This window comes from Streptopelia decaocto (assembly GCF_964273445.1).
Source record: "Streptopelia decaocto genome assembly, chromosome: 2".
Classification (NCBI taxonomy): Eukaryota; Metazoa; Chordata; class Aves; order Columbiformes; family Columbidae; genus Streptopelia; species Streptopelia decaocto.
In genome coordinates, this window is record NC_138655.1 from 17,459,351 (window position 1) to 17,483,688 (window position 24,338).

General features: G+C 34.4%; 1 protein-coding gene across 3 annotated transcripts in view; it reads left to right on the top strand.

Annotated features, from left to right (window-relative positions):
- Window positions 1-24,338, top strand: part of CSMD3 (CUB and Sushi multiple domains 3) — a gene marked incomplete at its 5' end in the record, with an annotated part of 631,488 nt that overhangs the window by 134,905 nt on the left and 472,245 nt on the right. For all 3 annotated transcript variants that reach the window (XM_082045128.1, XM_082045129.1, XM_082045130.1), the window contains one exon: window positions 20,996-21,190. In XM_082045128.1, coding sequence (XP_081901254.1) covers window positions 20,996-21,190 — 195 coding nt within the window. The remainder of the gene's footprint in view (window positions 1-20,995; window positions 21,191-24,338) is intronic.

A 24,338-nucleotide genomic window follows, 5' to 3' on the forward strand; every position in this document is an offset into this window, starting at 1 on the left:
GTTTATACTGCTATTAACACTAATTCCCAAAGTCTCCTACATAAAGTCCTCTCTCTGTGAATGCCTTTCCTTCATCCACATCACATCTTCTTCTTGCAACTGCACCAAAATGAAAGATGAAACAGTGATCTCAGCTTGAGCTTTGTGAGAATAGTTCTAGGGTTTTTAATGAACAAGGATCCTGATTAGAACAGATTGTCCCATCCCAGCAGATGGGATGAGGGATGAGTTAACTCTAAACGTGACACGCACCCTGACTCAACAGATGAGACTAGGTGTGAGTTAACTCTGGGTTAATTCTGTGTGGTTAAGTGAAGTGAATGACAGACAATCACCTCCGGGGTCCAATTCAATTGTGAGTTTTACTAAAAGTACATGTTTGAATATTGGTTACAGTGAATGGTGACTCAGCAAATGTGTAACAGAACTTATCAACACATTAACAGAGAAAGTTCTACTATAAACGATGTATTGGCAACCATCAGTAGCTATAACAGGAAATTTAACAAGAATCCAACAGCAAAGCTTAAAGATGGTATTATTCTTATGTGTTTAAAAGGGAAAGAGAAAAAGAAAGTGGTAGAGAGGGAAGGAAAACTAAGGTATAAGGGAGAGAGAGAGAAATATATATATATACGGAAGGAGAGACAAAGAAATGGGGGTATAGAAAAAAGGAGAGAATGAAACAGCATAGAGAAAGGAAGAAAGAAGAGTGAGGGATCCAGTCTCTTACAGCCACAGTGTGGATGACAGGACTTGTACGATGATGTCTGGCCTTGGTGTTCCACCGTGAGGATGCTGGGGTTTGCAGTTCAGGAGCACAGAGTCCTCGATGTCTGGTTCAGAGTCCTGAGGGTGGATTCCCTTCGGTGAGGTCGGTAGGCTGAGGGTCCTCAGGGTACTGGTTTCCCTTGGTGAGGCTGAGCTGGTATTCCCTTGATGAGGCCAAGTTGGTATTCCCTTGGTGAGGCCGAGCTGGTATTCCCTTAGAATCATAGAATCATCGTAGAATGCCAGGGATTGGAAGGGACCTCGAAAGATCATCTAGTCCAATCCCCCTGCCAGAGCAGGAACGCCTAGATGAGGCTACACAGGAACGTGTCTAGCTGGGTTTTGAATGTTGCCAGAGTAGGAGACTCCATAACCTCCCTGGGCAGCCTGTTCCAGTGCTCTGTTACCCTCACTGAGAAGAAATTTCTTCTCAAGTTTAAGTGGAACCTCTTATGTTCCAGCTTAAACCCATTACCCCTTGTCCTACCATTGTCTGTCACCGAGAAGAGCCTGGCTCCATCCTCGCGACACTCACCCTTTGTATATTTGTAAACATTAATAAGGTCACCCCTCAGTCTCCTCTTCTCCAAACTAAAGAGACCCAGCTCCCTCACTCTTTCCTCATAAGGGAGGTGCTCCACTCCCTTAATCATCTTGGTTGCCCTGCGCTGGACTCTCTCCAGCAGTTCCCTGTCCTTCTTGAACTGAAAAGCCCAGAACTGGACACAATATTCCAGGTGTGGTCTCACCAGGGCAGAGTAGAGAGGAAGGAGAACCTCTCTCGACCTACTAAGCCCCCCCCCTTCTAATACACCCCAGGATGCCATTGGCCCTCTTGGCCACAAGGGCACAGTTCTGGCTCATGGTCATCCTGCTGTCCACCAGGATCCCCAGGTCCCTCTCCCCTACACTGCTCTCTAATGGATCATTCCCCAACTTATACTGGAACCTGGGGTTGTTCCTGCCCAGATGCAAGACTGTTACATTTCATTAAATTTTTCCCTGCCCAGCTCTCTAGCCTGTCCAGGTCATGCTGGATGGCAGCACAGCCTTCTGGTGTGTCAGCCACTCCTCTCAGCTTGGTGTCATCAGCAAACTTGCTGATAGTACACTCTAGTCCCTTGGTGAGGCCGAGCTGGTATTCCCTGCATGTGCTGGTTTTGGTGAGCTTTTTTATAGCTCCCAAAGTAGAAGAAAGTCTAGGGGGGAAAGTGGTGATTGCGAAAGATCAACAAGTCTTGACAAGTCCCAGGCCACGTTGAGGGGTCTCAGCTTTGCCCCTTTGTTTGCTGAGCTGGGCATATCAGAAGATGGGGCTATGTGCCCTCCAGCACATCCTCCACCTCCTGTATCAGTCAGCTGGCCTGATCTGTGGCTCGTTAGCTTGTCATTGGTATGTAGATCCCAGTTCCCCAATCTCCTGGCTGAACTAGTTTCGCCACAATGTTTTCAGCCATGGTTCTCATCAACACACAACACAGATTAAAAGGTATTTATTCATCACTGACTGAATCACTTCAGTTCTGTGTATACCAGTAAAATGAATATGTCCGTAGAATAGGTGTAAACCCTCACAGAGGATCGTCTCTGTCATTTAGTTGTCAGAATATGTATCCCCTGACATGTTTTGTACTTGTATAAATTATTGCCTTGACACAATTCCTAGGCATGATGTGGGCGATTCCATGTATGGATAAGGCCAGCGTGGTTTGGGAAAGATGTTAGGACATAAGATTTTCAGTCATTCCTTGCCACTGACTGTCAGGGCTTGCAGACCTATGTCTTTACTAGCATATTGTATAGGTACACTCAACCTCTCAGGTGACATATGTATAAAGGGTACACCTTGTGCATAGTTTTACCAGCTATCTATTTCTGTATGTTCCTGTGCTCAGCATCCATATTTATGAACTATCTTTCTTTGTCACTTAGCTTTTCCACTGTATAATACATGGAACTAAGACACACAATGTATATGTTTAGATTTTTACCTTGGAAGATGGGTGTTGAAAATTTAGATGAGGCAACACAGGATTTGGCAGTTTTTCAGCTCCTAGTTCATCATTTGACTTATCCTCAAAGCCATTTTGAAGACAGTTAACAATTGCAAAATGATGGCATAAAAAAGGAAAATGCTTTTAGGGTGGTTTGGTAGCATTGGAAAAAAAATGTTTTTTCAAGGCACACAGTCTTTGATACAAGATGAAGTATCATTTATCTTAAGACACAGGGCTTTTAAGAATTAATTTCATGATTCAAGAACAGTCCTTAAGCAGTTAGGAAAGGTTCATCTTTATCCTGGAAAAACAGAGCAGGTACATGTCCAGCTGCAAAAAAGAGCCCTTTAAAAAAAAAAAAATATGGTAGTACAGTATATTTGAAAGCACTTTCTGATTAATATTTTAAATTAATTAATACATTTCCAGATTATTAGAAAGCTTTGCTTTGTCTGTTAAGTTTCACATTAAATCCATTACACATAAAAGAACAAACAATTGCTGATGTAATGTCACAAATCAATTGGATGATGTTTAACAATCTTCACTTCATGCAAGTCACCACTACTAGTCAATGAATAATGCTTTCAAAAAACCATAATTGTTTAATAAATAATCCATTTAATTTCATAATTTGAGTTGTTATGTATAAAACTACCAGATGGTGTCTTAAAATATATCTAACTGTGTTGATCTGAGGTTTAAAAACCCAAGTTTTAGGATTTTTGTGACATGACACTTCTAACCTTAGACTTTGATTTCTCAACTTATTCAAGTGATGTCTGTTCTGGCAGACATATAAAAAGAAGCAAAGTAAAAGCAGAAAGAAGTAAATGAATGGGATGATGTTGATACTAATTTAACTGACAGCCAGGAGCAATTGCCCCAATTTGAAATAATTAGATCTACATTATATCAAATTTACTGCAGCATTGATGAGATCTTCACTTTATTGTTTAACATTATGAATAATATGAGTATTATGCAGCATATTGCAATCAACGTCTTGATATATATAAAGATCTGCACAATCACTAATATTGCAAGTTTCTAGAATTGCAGAAAATGAAGGAAAAAACTAAAGTTCTTGTTTGAGGAACTTTCTGCCTAGTGGAAATAACCACTAATTAAAAACAAGGACTATAATTAACATCAAATAAAAAGATAGAAAGACAGACAAACTATAATAATATCCTGAAGAGATTAAGTTGCGCTGCTCCTGCAACCAGCTCCTCTTCTGCTGTGATCCTATTTTACGTCCTATTAAACACACTTAGAACATGGAATTATTTGCATATTATAGTGGAAATAGCCCAACATTAAAAATACACTGTTACTTCACAATCTCTTCCTGTTGCCTGTAGACACCTTCATGTTTGAGGTAGGAGGATGGACAGCAAGTTGCAGTGAATAAAGTGGCCTGATGACAGGGAAAGAGCTAACATCAAGCCTTTGTACGTCTCGATTTATATGCAAAATCTCTATAGTCTCCCAGCTTGCTGCTGAAAAATTTGTTTGACATAATTCTCCTCAGTAGTAATTTTTCCTTAGAGATAGGACTGAATTATGGCACTGCTAAATTATTGTTATAATCTAGCAATGACAAGCTTTTATAAGAAAAAGAGAAATAGAAAACAGATTCCAAAGAAACCTTTAAAGATTTCCCAATACCTTCATGCCAATACCAATATAAAATCCAATATCCTGGCCAGTTACAGTATGAGTGATTCCTTCTGCTGACCTATTTTGAAATAAAATATATTAATTTTCTAATGTAAGATACAGTGCCCTGATAATGTACTTCATTTTAAATACAGTGTTTTATCAGTGATTTCAGGACATTACCCTGAGTTAAAACATTTTCGAAACAGACAAGTCTGGAAAAAATGGTATATATCAGCTTCGTGAAAAATAATTTAATTAATTACTTAATTCAAAACACTATATAAGTACTGCACTATGCAATATAAAGTGTTTTCAAAGGAACAATTATATGTTATTTCCAGAAAGACAAAACAAGAGATTTTGACCAAAAATGCGTGTTTTGAAAGCAATGTTATTGAAAGTCAAAGGCAGGCTGAGGCTAAATCCCAAGTAAACTCTCAATTGAGTAAAAACTAAATCTGAACTCCAGGAATATGTAATTATCAACACAAATATAGAAGGACATTTATCAAAATAAAACTAATTAATTTTACCAGGTAAAATTTCTTTAAATGAAAATCAACTTGACATAGTTTGATTTTAATCAAAATAATAAGATCTTTAAGGAATGGGTAAAGTAATAAATAAGAAATACTTTATGTAATGAAAAAAAATTTAGATAATCTTATATCAGTGCATGAAGCATATATTGATAAAGTTAATAAACTATACAGACTCTTATTTGAATATATTTCATGCACGTGATATGTTGAATTAATAAATTGAATTTACTTGCCATGGTGTGCCATGATTGCATCATGTCTTTTCACTTCATGGAATGCTTCTTCAGAATTATCTCTGCAGGTGATTTAAAAAAAAAAAATAAAAAAAAAAAATTGTTCAGGTTTTTTTGTAGCATTTGTATTTAATAGTTAACTTGAGGAATAGCTTTTCTTCAAAGAATTGCACAGTAGATTACCTATAATTATTTAGACATATTTTAAAAGGTGCCTGACACTGTCCACCATTCATAATGTTACACTTTAAGTTTAAAAATAATTTTTTTCCAGTTTCCAGGGTTTTAAAATTTTTTTTTATAAGGAAGTTTTTCTTCCTGTCTGAAAGCTTTGAAACATTTGAAACACTTTATACACTTTCAGAGGTAGTCTTGAAAATTTGACAAGGTAGTGTTTCTGCCTTTTGTTACCTTGTCTTTACTATGACTGTCATACTAAAACGCTGTAAATAGATCAGGTTTAGTGATAATGTGTAGGAAGTAGGGAAATGCTTTAACCTTTCAGAGACTCTGGTGATGAAAAGGCCCAGGTCACCTCCAGATTTCCTACTGTTACCAGGCAAGGACTGTACCTTTTCAAACTACTGGAATGAAACCTCTGTGCTTTTATGATATAGGCTTCTTATAGCTTCCCCAAGCTAAGTTAGACCAGATCTGGAACCGAGATGAGGGGACCTGTATCTCCTCTGGTCCCAGGGATTCTGCTGCTGACACCAAGTGAAGGACACATTTCTCCAGAGTAGCCATGACAGAGTCCAAGGACTATACCTATTGAATGTAAGGTAGTACTTCTGGAGTACAGGAAGATGCAGTTGCAGAAACTCATTCTTGTCTCTTACAGAAGCTGGAAGATGACTGGTAAAATGAGGAATGGAATAAGCTTATTTTGACTTTTGTTCATTGGTTTGTTCTTTGAGAATTATGTTTTTTTCCCTGTCAAACACAACTTCTTTGTGCTTCATGTAACTTAAAAATAATTTATCCTTTCATAATTCTATTTTTTCTTTCCTTAAAGTTTATGAAATTCATTGTGTAAAGTTTGTAACTTCAAGAAAAATGTACTTGTTCTTCAGAGTTATCACATATAAAATTATTAGATACGAAAATATCTGTGCCATTGTTTCAAAGGCAAGTGGGTAATGCTTGTCACCTACTTGTACAATTAGCAATACAGATCATAACCAGCTATTAAATAAGCAGAATCCTCCTTGAGAAAGTAAGATACCAAAGGTCTTTTAGAAAAAAATCCACTGTGTGCGCACTCTAGACATGCTGGTAATCGTGTCACTACGGTCTACTCTATATCTTGGAAACTGTTGACTCAGATAATTTAAAACAATCTAAAATTACCTGATACTAGAGTGTGTGGTTTTCACAGCATAAAATAATCAAAAAGAACAATATGAGAAAGTGATGATAGGAACATACAGATGTATGGATTTGTTTCATAAAACAGATATTTTTAATTGTCATTTTTACAGATGATATGTTGGAAAAACCTTCTAGCTGGTTAATGTTCAAAAGGAAAGTTTGTGTTGTGAAGCATGTTTGTCACATACTCCACACACCATGTATGCATATTCCAGTTGTTAAGGGCAGGGAGATGTTTAAATGTTAATATTAATGTTGAACATTATTTCTTAAACTGGAAGCAATCAGAATTCAATGAATTAAAGAATTTTAGGCTGCAGAAATATGAAAAAGGTATTAATTACCTTGTCAAGTGAAGATTATGTAATTATCAACAGTTCTTTCAAATGTATCCAGTGTTAGCCAGGACTAAAATTTATAGAATGGATCTGTTATCGATCAGGAATGAGTAGCATTTAGGAAAATATTTTACTAGGAATTGAAGTGATGTAGTTTGCTTTCTTGATATGTGGATTGCCTTGACATCCATTTCTAACCACTTGTTAAAAACTTGCCTTTTAGTCCAATTCTGAGCTGAAAAAGACCTCTTCAGTGTCATTTGGTATTCCGACATGTACAAATTGAAAATAGTTGTACTTTTAAAAAATAACTGGCATTTTTGGACACTGCTGATACTTGGAATTCAAGTTCCGGCTATGAGTCAAATGACTGTAATGCTGAAAATAGCACTTATGTTTGAAGAGTAAGAAGAATTTCACACAGTGGATTAGACAGTCAAATTCTTGAAGGGCTCTGTGGATTCTTTTCCATTTTTACCACCATCACCACAGTGAACTCAGTAAAGACTGAAGTAGAAAGCAGATAAACAAATACTTTTCAAAGACAAATTATTATACTAAAATTTGGCTTTATATAACCAAAACTATATCTCACTTGTCTGTTCCAAGAAAACTAACTGTGTTTGAGACATTTTCTCTTATCTTAAAGTTTTAAATTAATATCTAAATACAATTTCTGTAAATCAATATAGAACAATATAGGAAACAATAATAAACTGTATCATATCTGTAGACTTTATATTTAAGTCCTTTTGTAAAAATAACATAGGAAAGTAGAAATACACATACTGATTCCAGCTAAGAGATAATACATTGGTTTCTTATGTCTTAGCATATTAGCATTAGTTTGTTAATGTAAAAGAAGGCAGAACATTACAGCACTTAAATAAATGAGAGGTTTAAAATGGAAGAAACTACTGCAGAGAGACATAAGAACATATTCAGAAGTTTTAGCTCATGAAAACACAATATAGCTAAGAGTTAATAACTCAATTTTTATTTTTCTTAACATTAAATAATATGTAGAGGAAAGAAAATATGTCATAATGAAGACTTGCTTGATTTTCCTTGAAACAAGGTAGGCTCTAGAGAAATCACACCAACACTGTAGTCCTGTCTAGTAGTGTCATATGTCTGTTAGCAAATATTTGATTAGATATAATTTAATAAACAAGACAAGTTTTTCAGGATTTCCAGATGCTCATATACTAATATGCTATAGTTAGTGGAACCATCATTTCCATCTAGAAAGTTCACTAACAAAATTATCACACCTGAATTCAGCGTGCTGAGACCCAAAATTAGAAGTCTGAACATTCATAAGTTTTCTTGCCTCACACTCCATCTTTTTTTTTCCTTACAGCATTTTATTTATATTTAGCCCAAATATTAAACATTAAACATCTTATAACCAAGTCAACATTAATTGCAAATGTGCTCCAATTGTAACAAACATGTCTGATGAACACAGACTTTTTCCTTGAATGAAAACACATCTTTCTAAACTTGTTCAAAAACAAAGTAACAAATTGATCTTTCCCCCCATTTTTCTTGTTCACCTGTATTTTCCAGTGGAAAATATAGGGTAAATCAAACTGAAATGTTCAACAGTTCATTAGTGCCCTTCCACCAAAAATAGAAAACTAATGCTGAAAATATTTTTTATCCATAATTCGATATTTTTTTCTCCTTATATTTTAAAGTAGGATACTGTATCACGTGATTGAACATGTCAGATACAGACCTGAGGATATGTTTCTGCATATTCCTTACCATTTCCCACTGTGCTAACAGCCTACTTGTATAACATATATTTCTTTGACACTGTTTAGCTCATCTAATATTTAAATCTGTCACTCTTTAAAGAAGTTTTTCAAAGATCTCTGTAAGATATATGATCTTTCAGAGAGATAGACTACAATGAACCCTTCATAAGGTCTGTCAAACAGTGATTTGTGCAGGATTTCAGCAGGTTGTTAAACTTATCTTTTCCTAGAATATTTTTCTTTTTCTCAATAAAAGCAGAGAATATTGAAAGTATTTAAAGGCAGAAACAAGAGGGGTGTTGTTCAAGTAGTTTCTTAACACAGAAATACCAGTAAGTATGCCAGAGATATCATCGGAATGGCTGTTTCAGTATTAGTTCATCATGAAGAGATTGCAAAAAAACAGCAGCCTACACAGATGTTTTCTGAGAAATTAATTTAAATCTTGAGTTATTTAATTATAAACTTTTATCTCCCCTCAAATTATGACCATTTCTACTCATTAACAGGTCAATCAAGAGAGGAAAGACCCACAGCAGGTATTCTGAAGGGATGGGGATAGAAGTATCTCTTATTCCAACTGCTGACATGATTTGGCGGAAAGCTGACTATATGAGTTCAAGATTATAGTGGTTAAAAAAAGAGACTTTGAAGGAAGAAAGTTAATATGTATGTGTCACATGAATTATTTTGCAGATGCTCTCCATCACTGTACCTAAAAAATAAGATTAAATGTCTTTTACTGCTTATGTCTCAAATGCAGTATTTTGATGTAGGATTAACAACATTTTGATCTCTGCTTCCACAGGACTTAGACTAGAAACTACAAATATCCCTTTCTGATAATAAAACCTGTTGGGGAAAAAAAAAGAAAGATACCTGTAATAGCCCATAACCCAGAGGCAAGTGTACTGAATCAGGTACTTGTCTATATTGTTAAATATTTCACTATTATAAAGAAAAAAATTATAATTAAGCACTTTTCACCAAGCACCACAAAATATAGCTTATATAAAGAAATTCACCCTATGCAGAGTTATAACTCTCCTATAGAACAATTTTGGTACATACTCAGGTTGAAAGCTCTTTCTTTTTTTAGATATTTTAAATATTTCCTGCATAAGGAAATCATATGTTTCATCGGAAAATACACTACTTTCATTCTTCCATGCTTAGAGAATTCTGAAAATGTTTTCCCAAATCTGCCAGGAACTTGCCTCCAGCAGAAGGCAAAGCATACAAATTTTGAGGCTTGAGAATTTCTCTAAGAAATGCACAAGCCCATTCAATGAAAGTGATAATAGAATGCTGAATACCAACACTAATGTTAACTCTTGCAAAAGGAAAATGATAGCATAATGCTGAAATAAAATAACATTTAAAGATAACTGATTCCAAAGTGAAGGACATCTGGGAATTCTTTTTTAAAGTGAAAAGGAAAGGTGGAGTAGATAGGAAAAGCAGACTTAATGCTTTTCTGTTTGGAGTAGAATGTGCTTCTCCTTCCCTCCCCGTGGAAAGCTGACAGTTTTAGAAGGTACAATATAGAATCATAGAATAGTTTGGCTTGGAAGGGACCTTCAAAGGTCATCTAGTCCAATGCCCCTGCAATGAGCAGGGACATCTTCAACAATCAGGTTGATCAGAGCCCCGTCCAGCCTGGCCTTGAATGTTTCCAGGCATGGGACATCTACCACCTCTCTGGGCAACCTGTTCCAGTGTTTCATCACCCTCACTGTAAACAGTTTCTTCCTCATGTTTAGCCTGAATCTCCCTTCCTTTAGTTTAAAACCATTACCCCCTGTCCTATGGTAACGGACACTGCTAAAAAGTCTGTCCCCATCTTTCTTATTGGCCCCTTTTATGCACTGAAAGGCTGCAACAAGGTCTCTCTGGAGCCTTCTTTTCTCCAGGCTGAACAAGCCCAACTCTCTCAGCTTTTCCTCATTGGAGAATTGCTCCAGCCCACTGATCATTTTGGTGGCCCTCCTCTGGATCATCTCCAACAGGTCCATGTCTTTCCTGTACTGAGGGCTCCAAGGCTCAATGCAGTACTCAAGGTGGGGTCTCACCAGAGCAGAGGGGCAGAATCATCTCCCTTGACCTGCTGGCCATGTGCCTTTTGATGCAGCCCAAGATACAATTGACCTTCTGGGCTGCAAGCACACATTGCTGGCTCATGTCCAATCTTTCATCCACCAGTACACCCAAGCCCTTCTCCACAGGGCCGCTCTCATTCCCTTCATTCCCACACTGTATCGATATGGGGGGTTGCCCCAACCCAGGTTCAGGACCTTGCACTTCTTAAGTTTATCCAGGTCCCTCAGGGTGCACTCAATCCTGATGTTTAATTCATTCATGAAGATACTAAACAGTAGTGGATCCAGCACAGACTCCTGAGAGAAACCACTTGTCACCATTGTTCATCCAGACATTGTCCCATTGGACTGCTGCTCTCTGGTTGCAACCATCCAGCCAGTTCCTCATCCACTGAACAGTTCACCCATCAAATCCATACCTCTCCAATTTAGAGAGAAGGATGTTGTGGGGGACCATGTCAAAGGCTTTTTGTCAAATATTGTGGGTACAGAGCTCAGCACTAAGTTAAAACCCAAAGTTTCATGCAATATAAGTTATTAAAAAGTTTTGTGCTTGCTTTAGGTGAGTGGCCAGTTGTAGATGTTTATTCACATTATTATCCACTAATTTGATCACACTGTCTTTCCTCGTTAATGAATCATGTCAGTAATGTTGTATTATTTCGCCTTATGCAGTAGAGTCATTAGGCCATAATGCAATTCAGCACTGTGAAATTATCAGGTTAAGTACCATTAAAAGCGGAATCATGCATATATACTTGACCTAGTACTTTTAAATGTTCTCATGTCTGGACATTTTTAATGAAAAACTCAGATTATACGCAAGATGAACATTAACCAAAGAGACCTTTTCCAATAAAAAGGACTTTATTAGGTAGCCATCTGCTTCAGACCTTAAAAATACAATTTGGTTAAAAAATATATTCTGAGAATAGTGCTTTATTATGCAAGACCTGAATTTTTATGGGTTTCTGAATCATATCATAAACACTAAGAAAAATGAACAACCTAAACCACTTCTAGTAGGATTAGTTGCATACTTTTAATTATAAACTTTCTCTTGCTTAACGTATCAGCAGTGTTTTCAGTTGTATTCCGAATGCAGAATCCTTGAGTACAGTTTGATGTAAAGAGAAGGGATCACACTTCCATCCTGATATGGAGTGGAGATTTTATTTCAGTACTTTAATAAAAATATTTTTATTCACTATAAGACTTGTATTTAAGAATATAATATCTTTATTTTACACTTATTTATACATTACCTCAAATTTACAGTCTTGACAGCATGAATACATACTAATGACAGCTATGCAATATAATAAAACATGGTTAACTGAATGAGCTGTATCATATCCATACACAGTTTGAAAGATGTGTTAGTGCCTCATGAAACATTCATGCAAATACTTTAAAACAAAAGTTGGAATAGGGATTTTAAATTTCACCTGATGTGTTAAGACCTTGAGACACATAAAAGGATAGTTTGTTTTGTTTTGTTTTGTTTTGTTTTCCTAAGGAAGATATTCTGTTGAAAGGATATTATAAGAACATTCAAAAAAGTAATACAGCAATTGAGCCTCGACTAAACAAAGGCACTGCCTAACCACTACATATCCTACCTATTGGAAAGCAGTGTCAATCTCCCAGTTGAGATTTATTATGGAATATAAAAAAGAAAACACCTCTGAAGAGTTTGATAATGTCCTCATGACATCCAACATCAGAACACTGATTATGACCATCTGCCATCAAATACAGTAAGGATATTTATTCTATCAGCAAATAGTGGTGTCAGTAAAAACAGCTGTGATAAAGATTTTGGGGAGATTCAGTCTTCTAAATGAAAATTCTAAGCCATAAAACTTTCTAAATGAAATCTAAATGAGAGAATTTAGGCCCACATTTCTTTTGTAAAAATGGCTAAAACCAGAAACATTTAGCAAGTCAGTATAGTTAAACAGCTCTAACTTTGGAAAGATGGTTTCTGTAAACAATGTTGTTACGGAATCCTTCACACCAGCAATAATGGTGGAAACCAGAGGAAATTTCGCTATAAGAGATATTATGTCCTTTTAGAAAAAGAAAATGGCAGTCAATGAAGTGATTCAATTGCATCAAAAAATTGTACTTCTAACAAGGTACTACAGTGTCTCCTAGTAGCAGTTCTCTATATAAACATATATACCCCAACACATACATACACAAACCACATATAATAGATACATATTAAAAAAAAAATGGAATTTTATGTTACCACTGATATGTACAGAAGAAAATTTTTGTTACTCTGGCAGGTCATACAACAGCTCTGAATGTTTCAGGTGCCACCTAGTGCCCAGTTCTCATGTATCAGTCCTTTCCATGAGGTGAAAACTGATTTTCTTTGTGCCCTTTTGTGCTGCTATCTAATTACATGTTCATGATGCATCCCATAAATTCCAGCTTTAAACCCTGAGTGATCCACTATAATAGAGATAATTTTTCTCCTTTTTTTTTTTTTTAAACAAGTTGAATAGTTCAGCATACCAGAAGGACTCTACCTTCAAGGTTTAGACACAATTTCTGAAGAAGGCCTTGGCTAATAAGTTAGACACAAGGCATGGCTGATTAACCAGGAACATGTGTCTGTATCTTTAGACTATATACTGGTCAGTTCAGGTGACCTTTGCCAACAGGAAGCTGGAAGAGATGTTGCATATTTTCTTCTTAAAACTAGTCAGTCTGTAGTTTATAATAATTTAAGCCATAAATCTTTCAGATTATCCCTTATAAAACTTTAAGAACCAATTCACTAATTATCAACACCTATGAATGCTCAAGTGTCAATTTTTACATTTCTTCTTAAGTTTCTTTAAGAAGTCTCAATATTTTTCTGCAAACTGTGGTTTATTTCATTCTATTCTCTGCTTTCAGTATTCCTTTAATCTTGAATATAAAAACTGTACATCTTCCTAATATTTGTGTTACACAGGAATTTAAATATGACAGTATATAAAATATATAAAATTAATTACATTTATTTGACAGATGCATCTATTATTGTCTGCGAAATTTGTGTGGAGACACTGTCTGTATGTTATCATACAACTTGTTTGTGCTATGACATCCTCCTTCGGTGGGTAAACTGCCTTTTCATATGTTCAGTTAGCTTTTAATATCTTTTGTTTCTGCAGACTCTCCAGGTAGGGAAAGCCAGTGAAGAACAATGAAACATTAATAAAGTACCTAACATAAGACAAAATAAGGTTAGGTATTGAGGCAACAGTAGAACGAAAATAAACAATACTATGAGATATTTCTTACCATAACAATTCAGAAATTGAAGTTGAAATTCTTTTGTATAACTCTAAAAGGCATATTAAGAAGGAATAGCAATACGGTATAGGTTGTAGGATTCTCTTTTATTTTAAATTGTCTTGGGCTCTGAAATAATCTTTGACCTTTAATTATAACAGCCTTTTCTCAGCTGCCTATAGAATACAGCTGTGACAAAAAAACAAAACAAAACAAAACAAAAAACGCTCAGAATCACTACAGTCTAAATGAAACAATCCTGTTATGACTCATATAGACATACTTACACAGACTTAGCATAGCAAGCAGGGTGCTTCTGTCTGGATTTCATCCACCTGGGAAGCTGAACAACTACCACATGTTTCAGATACAGTGCCCAGGCTTTGGACTAGGGGTTGAATACATTCAGAACAGTGTGGATGGAGTAATCTCTGTGATATTGGCAACTCTACACCCGGTCCAAAACTTCAGGTAGTCTCCAATGGTCTTTCTCAGTCCAGGCATTATGTGAAGTTACCTTTCAGGCATTTTTGGGGTTTAGCTGGTACCCTCAGCAGCTGTACAGGAATTCACTGCAGATAAAGCTTTAATTGAAGTCAAGTGGGATTTGATAAAGGCAGAAAAGTGTGGCTGGTGCTGTTAACCATACAGCTCTCCTAACTAACCGTTTGGTCTTTACCTCTTTGTCATTCCCTTTAGGTAACACTTTAGAAGAATGTCCGATGTGAAATGTCAGATTTAACTATATCTACTGAAACTTATAGTCACCTTCTTATTGCTTTCACTTGATGCAAAATTATGCTGTCATATGGTAAAATTAGTGGCTGCCATTGTCTTTCTGCATGAATTTTCGGTTCTCTAGTGTTGTTCTATGTCTTTGTCTGATTTAAATAAATATTCCAAGTGTTGTATTGCATGTGAAGGAAATGTATTACAAACTCTAGACCTTTTCTTGTGTTACATTTGTCAAGCTCAGTGTATCAGTTACTATAGTACTACAATTATCACTTGTTTCCTTCATATGTCTTGAAGGGTTTTTTGCTGTACTACTTGTTGCTATTGTTATCTTGCTTGTAGAAGCATTATATTAATGTATTTCTAATGCACTTAATGCTGGAATGGATTTGTTCCTATAAAAATAACATATGACTTTAATGCTATAGATAGAAGCATCCTTGTGTTACTTGCAAAGAAGAAGATGTGGTGATTGTTTCAATGTACTTAGAACCAAAATCAAACTTGGTATAAAGATCTACATTTAAAGTTCCCTCAGGCCATTTTTTAAAGACTCCCTTATGCTAATCAGTGGCTTTACTTCAGATAATCAAGTTCCAATGCCAATTTTTGGCATGAAAATAATTTCAAAGCAAGAAAAAGGGAAAATTTTGTCATTCAATAAAACTAGGTAAGAAACCATGCAATGTAATTAGCTGTATTATCTTTAGTGAACAGTAGAGACCCTCAGTGAGGTTACTATTGCAAAGACATTTGTCTGTCAAGGAAGAGCAATTAAGAATAGGAGAAGAAAATATATATTTTATCTTGTTTTCCTTTAGGGAAAAAAAAAAAAAATCTTTCTCACACTTCCTGTTACCTATATATTTATAGATAGATAAATACCAGAATATGACAGTTTCTTTTGATTTGCCTATATAAAATACAGAAAGGAAAAGAAAAACTGCAGAGAAGTTTTAATTGTTAGACAAACTATTATTTCTATTGCTGCTGTAAAAAAAAATGGGAATTTCAGAATGGTAACTCTTCATTTTGCACTTGTATCTTGAGGTGAGATGTCTGGTGGAATCAAGGAATAACCATTTCTGTTGTTGAATTTCAACAAAGGAGAGACCTGGATTTTGGAGGAGAATATTTTTTTTGTTTAATCTCTGTTTTAATAAAACTGTATTTCTTATAGTAGATATTTCAAACCATTCATTTATAGTGTCTTTTTCTTTGCTCTCTGAACCATACATATTTGTGCAGTTAAATTGCCACTTAGACACTAAATTTTTCATTTTTTTCCTTCACTGCATTGATATTGCCTACTCTAAATTTTTCTTGTGGTTTCCCTCACTCTTTAAACTCAAGTGGGATAGGTATGTATACGAATTTTTAAACATACATGTAGGAAAACGATGGTATTTCTAGTTTATTATTTTAGTCCCTTTTAGATCTAAATCTAGACCATGCTCACTCATATATTCAGAGCAATGTGAACGGGTACAGAAAAGAAAATAAGTTAAATACACATTTTGAGAAAAAAAGCAAAGTATCATGAGGTAGAGACTATGCATCTAAGTTACTGTTTTAGTTTACAATACCTTTAAAAAACTATATGCAACTAAAATAACCATTACAAGATTTGATATAGTGAAATTTTGGACAACTGAATTTCAGCCTACTTCATACTGTTACAAATGAGTCATCTTGCCTAATATTTGGGACCCTCGGAATATATAGCACTCATCATATCCACACACATACTACTAGGACCCCTTCTGATATTGGTCTTGAGACTCCAATATCAAAGCATTCTCACTTGTCAATATGACAAACTACATATGCATTGTTTTTGAAAGGGATATCTGTGTACAGCTGTGTTCTAGTATTTCCAGTTTCACCAAGCCTTGTGCCAAAAGACAACTGGAGTGACCCCTTGAATGGTGTATTCCCTGGACCATACTCAGCTTTGTCTGGCAGAGGAATTACTGCTTGGAACAGCAGACATGAATGAACAAGAAGTTTATAACCAGTTCCGTGCAGTAATACAGGGAGGTATCCAAACTGGCCATGTAGGGATACCAGAAGTATTAAATCTAAAAAGTAATAGGTGAAACACATGTTAGCCTCTCCTGGGATATTTCATAGGTTTTTAACTGTGTGAGCACTCACGAAGATACACATTTGATATTGACAGTGTTTCTCATCTCAGATTGGGAAAAATGGGATTATAATAACTTGTAATAGCTATGAGCAAAAACTGTGATAAAGATCTGGATCAACCTTCTGAAAAAAGCCCAAATTATTTATGTTCCTAAGTTTCCAATATCAGATTTGGTGTGTGAAGAACATTAATCTTCAGCAGAGAAAATACAAATAGTTTCCACTGAGCTGAATGCAATGCAATTATATGGAAAATGCATTTTTTACTGGAATATTTTCAAATAATTGTTCTGGATATTTGGATATAAAAATATAAATTTCATGCTTAAACAGTTTAGAGAGGAGAGATTATACTCTTGGTTTTATACAGGACATAAAAGAAAAAAATCCTGATTTAAAATCTGAATAAAAAGAAAGTAAATTGGAAATTTCTGAATCTGGTTATGAGCTGTTTCTACTTGATTGAATGCTGAGAGTCTCTGCTAGTCTTGTTTTTTGAAAATATTGTCACAAAGAAGTTACATTAAATGTGATTTAATTGAATAGCTTATTAATTAGTATTTTTAAGTGGCTGAATTTCTGCTAATTAAACTCTCTAAAGGAGTATGTCCATTCCTGTTAAGCAGAACTCTACGAGGCATGTTTTACCTGCAGTCTTTGAGCAGAATTTCTATTAAGGAAATAGAAACTTATTGAAAAGCACTGAAGGGCATTTTGATGTTGGTGTTTTATCACCATGTTAAAAAAAAAAAAAAAAAGCACAAATAAGTTTATATGTACCATGCTTACAGGTGGAATATTGATTTAAAAAAGCATTTTGGTTTTGCACTAGTGAACAATGCATATAATTTCAGAGATAACTGACAATTAAATCTAGGACAAAGAAAATTCTTATTTGGAGAGAGATTGAAGCAATTGTGACAGCTTGCTCTGAAAAGGAGATAAGCAACACTACACAATAAAAATGTAAAAATAAGAATGGTATAAAAATCATTTATGTATATTTTCAGAGTATATGAACAAGGAGAAGTTCAACCAAATTATAATGTGGCAAATTTAAGAGGAAATACTTATCCATGCTCCGTATCATTACTGAATATCAGAATGTTACTGAAGTCAAGAATCTGTGCAGATCTGAACAAAAGTGACAATCTAGTCTGGCCATTCCCATGTTTCCTGGCAGATGACAATCTCAAGGTAACAATCCACAGCTTTAAATGGCAGGGAACTGATAACACAGTTTTAAAAAAGATGCTACCTATCAAAGAGGACTCATGCAGTTACTTGGTGAATTACACCCTCCCCCCCAAATAATACACTTGTATATGTTAAAAATGAAAGTACTTACAGAAGAAACTAATATCTTTTAAATTGTATTATTTATTTTCTAATTCATTATCTAGAATCAGGAACAAAATGAGTTAAAGGGTTAGAGGTAGTAACACAATCACTAGCCACTGTCATGATATTAAAAAGTTAATGCAAAATGCCAAGTATCCTTTTTAAATAAGTAATTTAACATTGCAACGGGAAAACGAGTTTTATTTTCAGAATGTGGGTGATTTTTAATTAGTGCTTTAAAATACAACATAGTTTCATAAGAATATGTTTCCTTCTGTGGATAGCTCTTGATGAGACAGCAGTAAGAGTAAAGCAAGCAATTTTAGGCGGTGACTATTAAAGGCATTGTTAATCACTATATTCTTCATTTTATAGGACAGGGAATCTTTTCATGACCTTTTACAAAGCTCTAAGAAATACTGGCCTCTGAAAGATTTCATCTTCTTGGAGAAGACAAAAATAACACCACTGTGAACAGACAGAGTTTTCAAGTTAATATAGTATGATTCATAAGATAACCAGAAACCACAGGATGATATTCTTACCTCTATTTTGACATGTTATAATGATACATAATAACTAGAGTGGCCTTGAACCGTTTTAAAGCATTTACAAGAAATCCCTTTGAAAAAATATGCAGGAGTCAACTGTAGCATTGCCTTCTTTCTAAGCCTTGCAAGCAGATTTAAGGACAGAGGGGTTTTGTTGGAGGACAGAAGACTTTGCTTTATAAAGCAGTAGTAAGAATAGCAACCATTTAGGTGAGCTTTGATGTGATTAAGAGGAGGCAGGCTATCTTCTTCTGTGTTATGTCCTTCTGCAAGGCAATGAAAGTCAAAGACAGTTCCACTTTTTTTTTTTTTTTTTTTTTTTATGTAAAAGAAAGAAAGCAATAGCAGCAATGACATTGGCAAATAATCTGCAAATTAAACTTTCACATCAAAACATGATTGGTACAGAAATTCTTGTATGTGAGCACACTGTTAGCATATATTTTATATATAGCCTCTATATGTATAGACATCTACAACATATATATATGGCTATACAGGATTCTTCCCTTCAATAATTGTTACATAGTTTTGTTTCACAGCTGGTATCAGAAATCTAATAACAAATCCTTGATAGTTTTCGGCATAGAAATTTCATGGTGTAACGTACCTTGAACCATACTGCTTTTTTTGATAACCATTTATACCTTTTTCTTTAATTGAAACATTGTAACAGTTCAAATTGTTTTTTCTATACTATATTTAAATATCTTAATAGCTATGTATATGAGTGTGCCTGTGTGCACACACTCATGAACACATCGGGGATACAGAAGAATAAGTTAATTGCATGGAACTCAGGAAAAGAAATGAAAGCAATACATATATACCTTTCTGTTCTTTCATCTTGTTTCTTTACTTTGTAGATTAGGGAAATTTGCTATGAGTACCAGTACAGGTTTGCCTCTTTCCTGTTAGCATTAGACTGGTGAGTATACTTGGTATGAGCTTTGAAGAGCTCCAGATGATATTATGAAACCTCTTTTGCTTACATTGTACAAAATCTATCTTTTTATGTCCATTAACTAAAAGACTTCAGTAGTAAATGATGGGAAATTTTGTAATCAAGCTGTTTATGATCAGTCAAAAGGGTACACAGTTGGAGTGTGAGTACTGCCTAGTAAAACTGGGCTTTACTTAATGTCCTCATGAATCAAACAGCTGAGCTGCAACTTACTTTGGATTTTCAATGGTTTGAAGCTCTGTATTAGAGTAGAAGCAACACAGATCTATGGTATTTCATATGTTTAAATTAACCAGTCCTTTGCTCAGAACTCAGTTACCCACAGTGTCTCATAACTTTTTCCCCATTATCTAAAATCTATTAAATCATTCAACATATTCCTGATCAGGCTCAGACATATGTTTGTTAAAAACTTCTCCTGGTGTTCTGTCTTGAGTATTTTATTTGTTCTTCCAATTTTTTGTTGTTTTGAATCTGATGCTCTTTTATGTCTGTATTACAGTTTTATTTATTGTTTTGCATTTTTATAAATTAAATGCCAGAAATAGATCAAGTTCCTTTGTTTCCTCTTCCTATACAATGAGTTCTTTGCTGTCAATTAAAAAAAAAATCTATATCTATATATCTATATATCTATATATCTATATATCTATATATCTATATATCTATATATCTATATATCTCTATATCTCTATATCTCTATATCTCTATATCTCTATATCTATCTCTACATCTCTATATCTCTATATCTCTATATCTCTATATCTCTATATATCTATATATCGCTATATCTATATATCTGTATATCTATATATCTATATATCTATATATCTATATATCTATATATCTATATATCTATATATCTATATATCTATATATCTATATATCTATATATCTATATATCTATATATCTATATATCTATATATCTATAGCTGGAGTTTAAGGAAAACTTGTGCTCATTTTCATATAATAGTCTACCTTTCGATATTTGGGTATGTAAGTAGATACTTAATAGATTAAGTCAGTAATGGCTTTTCAGTGTTGGGTGTTGTATAATAGCCATGGAAACACACTATCTGCCCAAATTTGCTATAAATTTGCTGTCCTATATTCTTCATCAAACTACAATATTGATTTATAAAAACATTGTAAGTAATAAAAATATGTCTTCTCCAGAATTACAGAGTAGTTCCTGTGGCAATCCAGGAGTTCCACCAAAGGGTATCTTGTACGGTACAAGATTTGATGTTGGTGACAAAATCCGATACAGCTGTGTAACTGGGTATATTTTGGATGGCCACCCTCAGCTTACTTGCATAGCTAACTCTGTGAATACGGCATCGTGGGATTTCCCCGTTCCTATCTGTAGAGGTAAGAGAAATGTTATTTATTAGTATGAACAACTTTAAATCTCTGGTTTGATTATTATCTTTCAGACTATGATTAAAGAAAAAAGTACTTTTGAACATGTATCTCAGCATATGCACCTCCTAATTTTTAAGTCAATATCCTAATAAAATGACATTTCTCATTTATTTTAAAATATATTTAATGAAATAAGAACTAGAAACCTAGTAATAAGTAGGGCATAAATTTCTGTATTCAAAATAATCACAGGTACGGGAATGTAGTTTTGGGATCCATAAATACTTCCTAAGGACTGATTTTTGTCAAATATTAACTTGGATATGGAATGAAAAGAAGTTCAAAACTATCAAAGCAATTGAGTTAGAGGGACTTCCACTCATTCCCAGTTAGACTTAATATCTTAAGATTTCTATATGGGATATGCCTTGTATTCTAACAAATATTGTAGGTCAAATCCCTTTCCCTTGCTCACATTAGAAATACAGCAGAGAATTCTATTTTATAGGCAAATCTTAATTTCTGAGACTATTCGAGAGAAACAATGTTTGCAAAATAATGAAAGTAATTAAGATGATGAAATTGAGAAAATATCACTACTATACACAACCAAATGCAATATAGTATTTTGATGAAACACTGTTATGTCAGGCAAGCTTGAGATCCTCTTCTGGATTCACAGCTTAACTTTACAGAATGTGACATTTATATTTGTCTAAAGAATGTTATATGTTCTTGCAGGGGCTACAAAAACATCCAGCTGAAATTAGCATTCTGATTCAGAAAAATCAAAATTCAGTTGGATTAAAACCTGGTTAACCAGTACCACAAAAAAGTATTTATATATGGGAAATGTGTATCATTGGAAATACCATTCTATTGTTTCCTATACTTGGCTTAGAGCTATTTAATACATTTATCCATGATCTTAAAGAAAACAAAAAGTTATTACTAATAATACTGTTTTCTAGTAAACTTATTTTTAACTCCCAAATCTTCCCCTCCTACTTCTCAGAAAAAATGCTGGCTAATAATGAAGAAGATACACAATCAAGGCATAAATCCAAATTTTGTTTGTGGAGGTGATGATAAAAAAAGATTTCATGAGCATATGTGAACTTGCAAAAACTTACATTTGTAACAAAGTAGAAGGCTAAGGGACTTAACTGTGAATCTTTCAAATTCTTGATCTGCAAATTTTGAAATTCATTGGCACTAAAAATTGTACTCTTAAATGAGGAATATGAGAGACTTGAACTTGATGCTTCCACTTGCCCATCAGTCATCACAGTCACAGTGTTACACACTTTTTCTTTTGATACAACATTTTTCAGCAGAACTTTAGAGATTTTGTTTACATTTCAAGGGGATGTGAAAATACACAGGGTTAATCTGAATTTAAATAAGTTCCCAAAGTAGTCCTGTAGTTAAACATAACTCTAGTGTGTAAGGAGAAGACTATCACATAAGAATATGAAAAACATATTACTTTTTATTCATTATTAGAGAGGTCATTATCTGAATAGTGTTACTCTCTAGGGTGAAACAGAGTTGAAAAATTGGAAAGGATTCAGAAAAAGAGGAAACAAGTTCTGTTAGGTTTCAAAATTGTCATTTTGTCTAGAGACTTAAGGAACTCAAGCTTTTCAGTGTATGCAAAAGAGGGCAAAGAGTTGACTTAATTTACTGCAGAAACTCATGTAGAAGGAAAATATTTTCTGGAGAAGACAGTTCTCTAATTGATAGCAGTGAAGAATCAAGGGGGCAAAAGCTTGACAAATAAAAAATAATTTTTAAAAAAGATACACATTTTAATAGTGGTGGTTACTAATTACTGAAGCAACCTAGGAAAGTGACAGTTTCTTGACTTAACATCGAGCATAACGGCTTAAAGGTTTAACACGCCAAATTACTGTTAAGGTACTTTTGATCTATGTTCAATTAAAAAAAAAAAAAAAAAATTCTTTTCAATAGTTCCTTCCATGACTCTATGTTTGATATCAGAAACCTGTAACTCTACATTTAATGCAGAGACCTTTGTTGTTCCATTCTAATGAATGTGTCCTAATTTTGTCTGATACAATTATCCAACACAGAATTCTGCAGGAGGTTGCTAAAGGTGATTAATCACTAATGAGCTTTTTATCTCTTTCTTTCCTTTTGCTATGGAGACTCTCTTTGATTAAACACTCGTTTTTAAAGAGTTCTTCTGACAAATGTCTTATTGTTCTCTACCAATGGTCATTGCATCTAAACAGAGAATCCTGAGACAAACAAGTGGTGTATAATTTTGAAAGTATATGTGCAATAATTTTTCTCAACATTGAACAAGCTGACTACTGATTTTTAGAAGATGGCCAGGTCTCTTCCAGACAAGCATATACTTGTTATCAATTTTAATGTAATTAGTTGGACTGAGGAAATACAGTGTATTTCAATGCCATCATATAGGAAATGTCACTGTCTGATTTGTTAGAAAAAAGCCTCAAGAATAGCACAAAAATAATTTTGGGGTTTTTTTGTTTGTTTCTTTGTTTTTACCTATGGGAAATAAATTGAGCAGAGCTCTGAACTTACAGCATGCTTAGATGTCAGTGGAGTTAAGCTCATAGATTTCCTTAGATCATCATTGTGTAAATGCCATTGTCATCTGCCTCTTGTAAATCAGAAAAAAAAAATTCAGGGAGTAGGGTTTTTTTTAGATAATACCTTTCACATTGCCTTTACTTTGAATGAAGAGATCAGGAGGGGGTCATGCATGAGTTTTAGCAATGTAATTCTTACAGACTGATGTCTCAATGAGGGGAATTTCACTGGAATCAACAACGCTTTGTATTGCCACAGGTATCCATACATGAGACCTGATTACATGCTTATGGTTTAAATGTTGTACATAACACTGTTATTTGTACTTTTTTAAGTTATACATTTTTGGGCTAAATTTTGTTCATTGTTTTGCATTGTTTTGCAAAATCAGCGCACATACCTAACAATCACTTTATTTCATATCATATCCTGTTTCTCAGTGAACATAGTTTGAATGCACAAAGCTTTTCACCTGTCATTTGTATGTTCTGATATTTATTAGCATACTGTAATTTTTATTAGATTTACTAAAAGTGCAAAATACTGTAATTAAAAGAAAACTAAATTG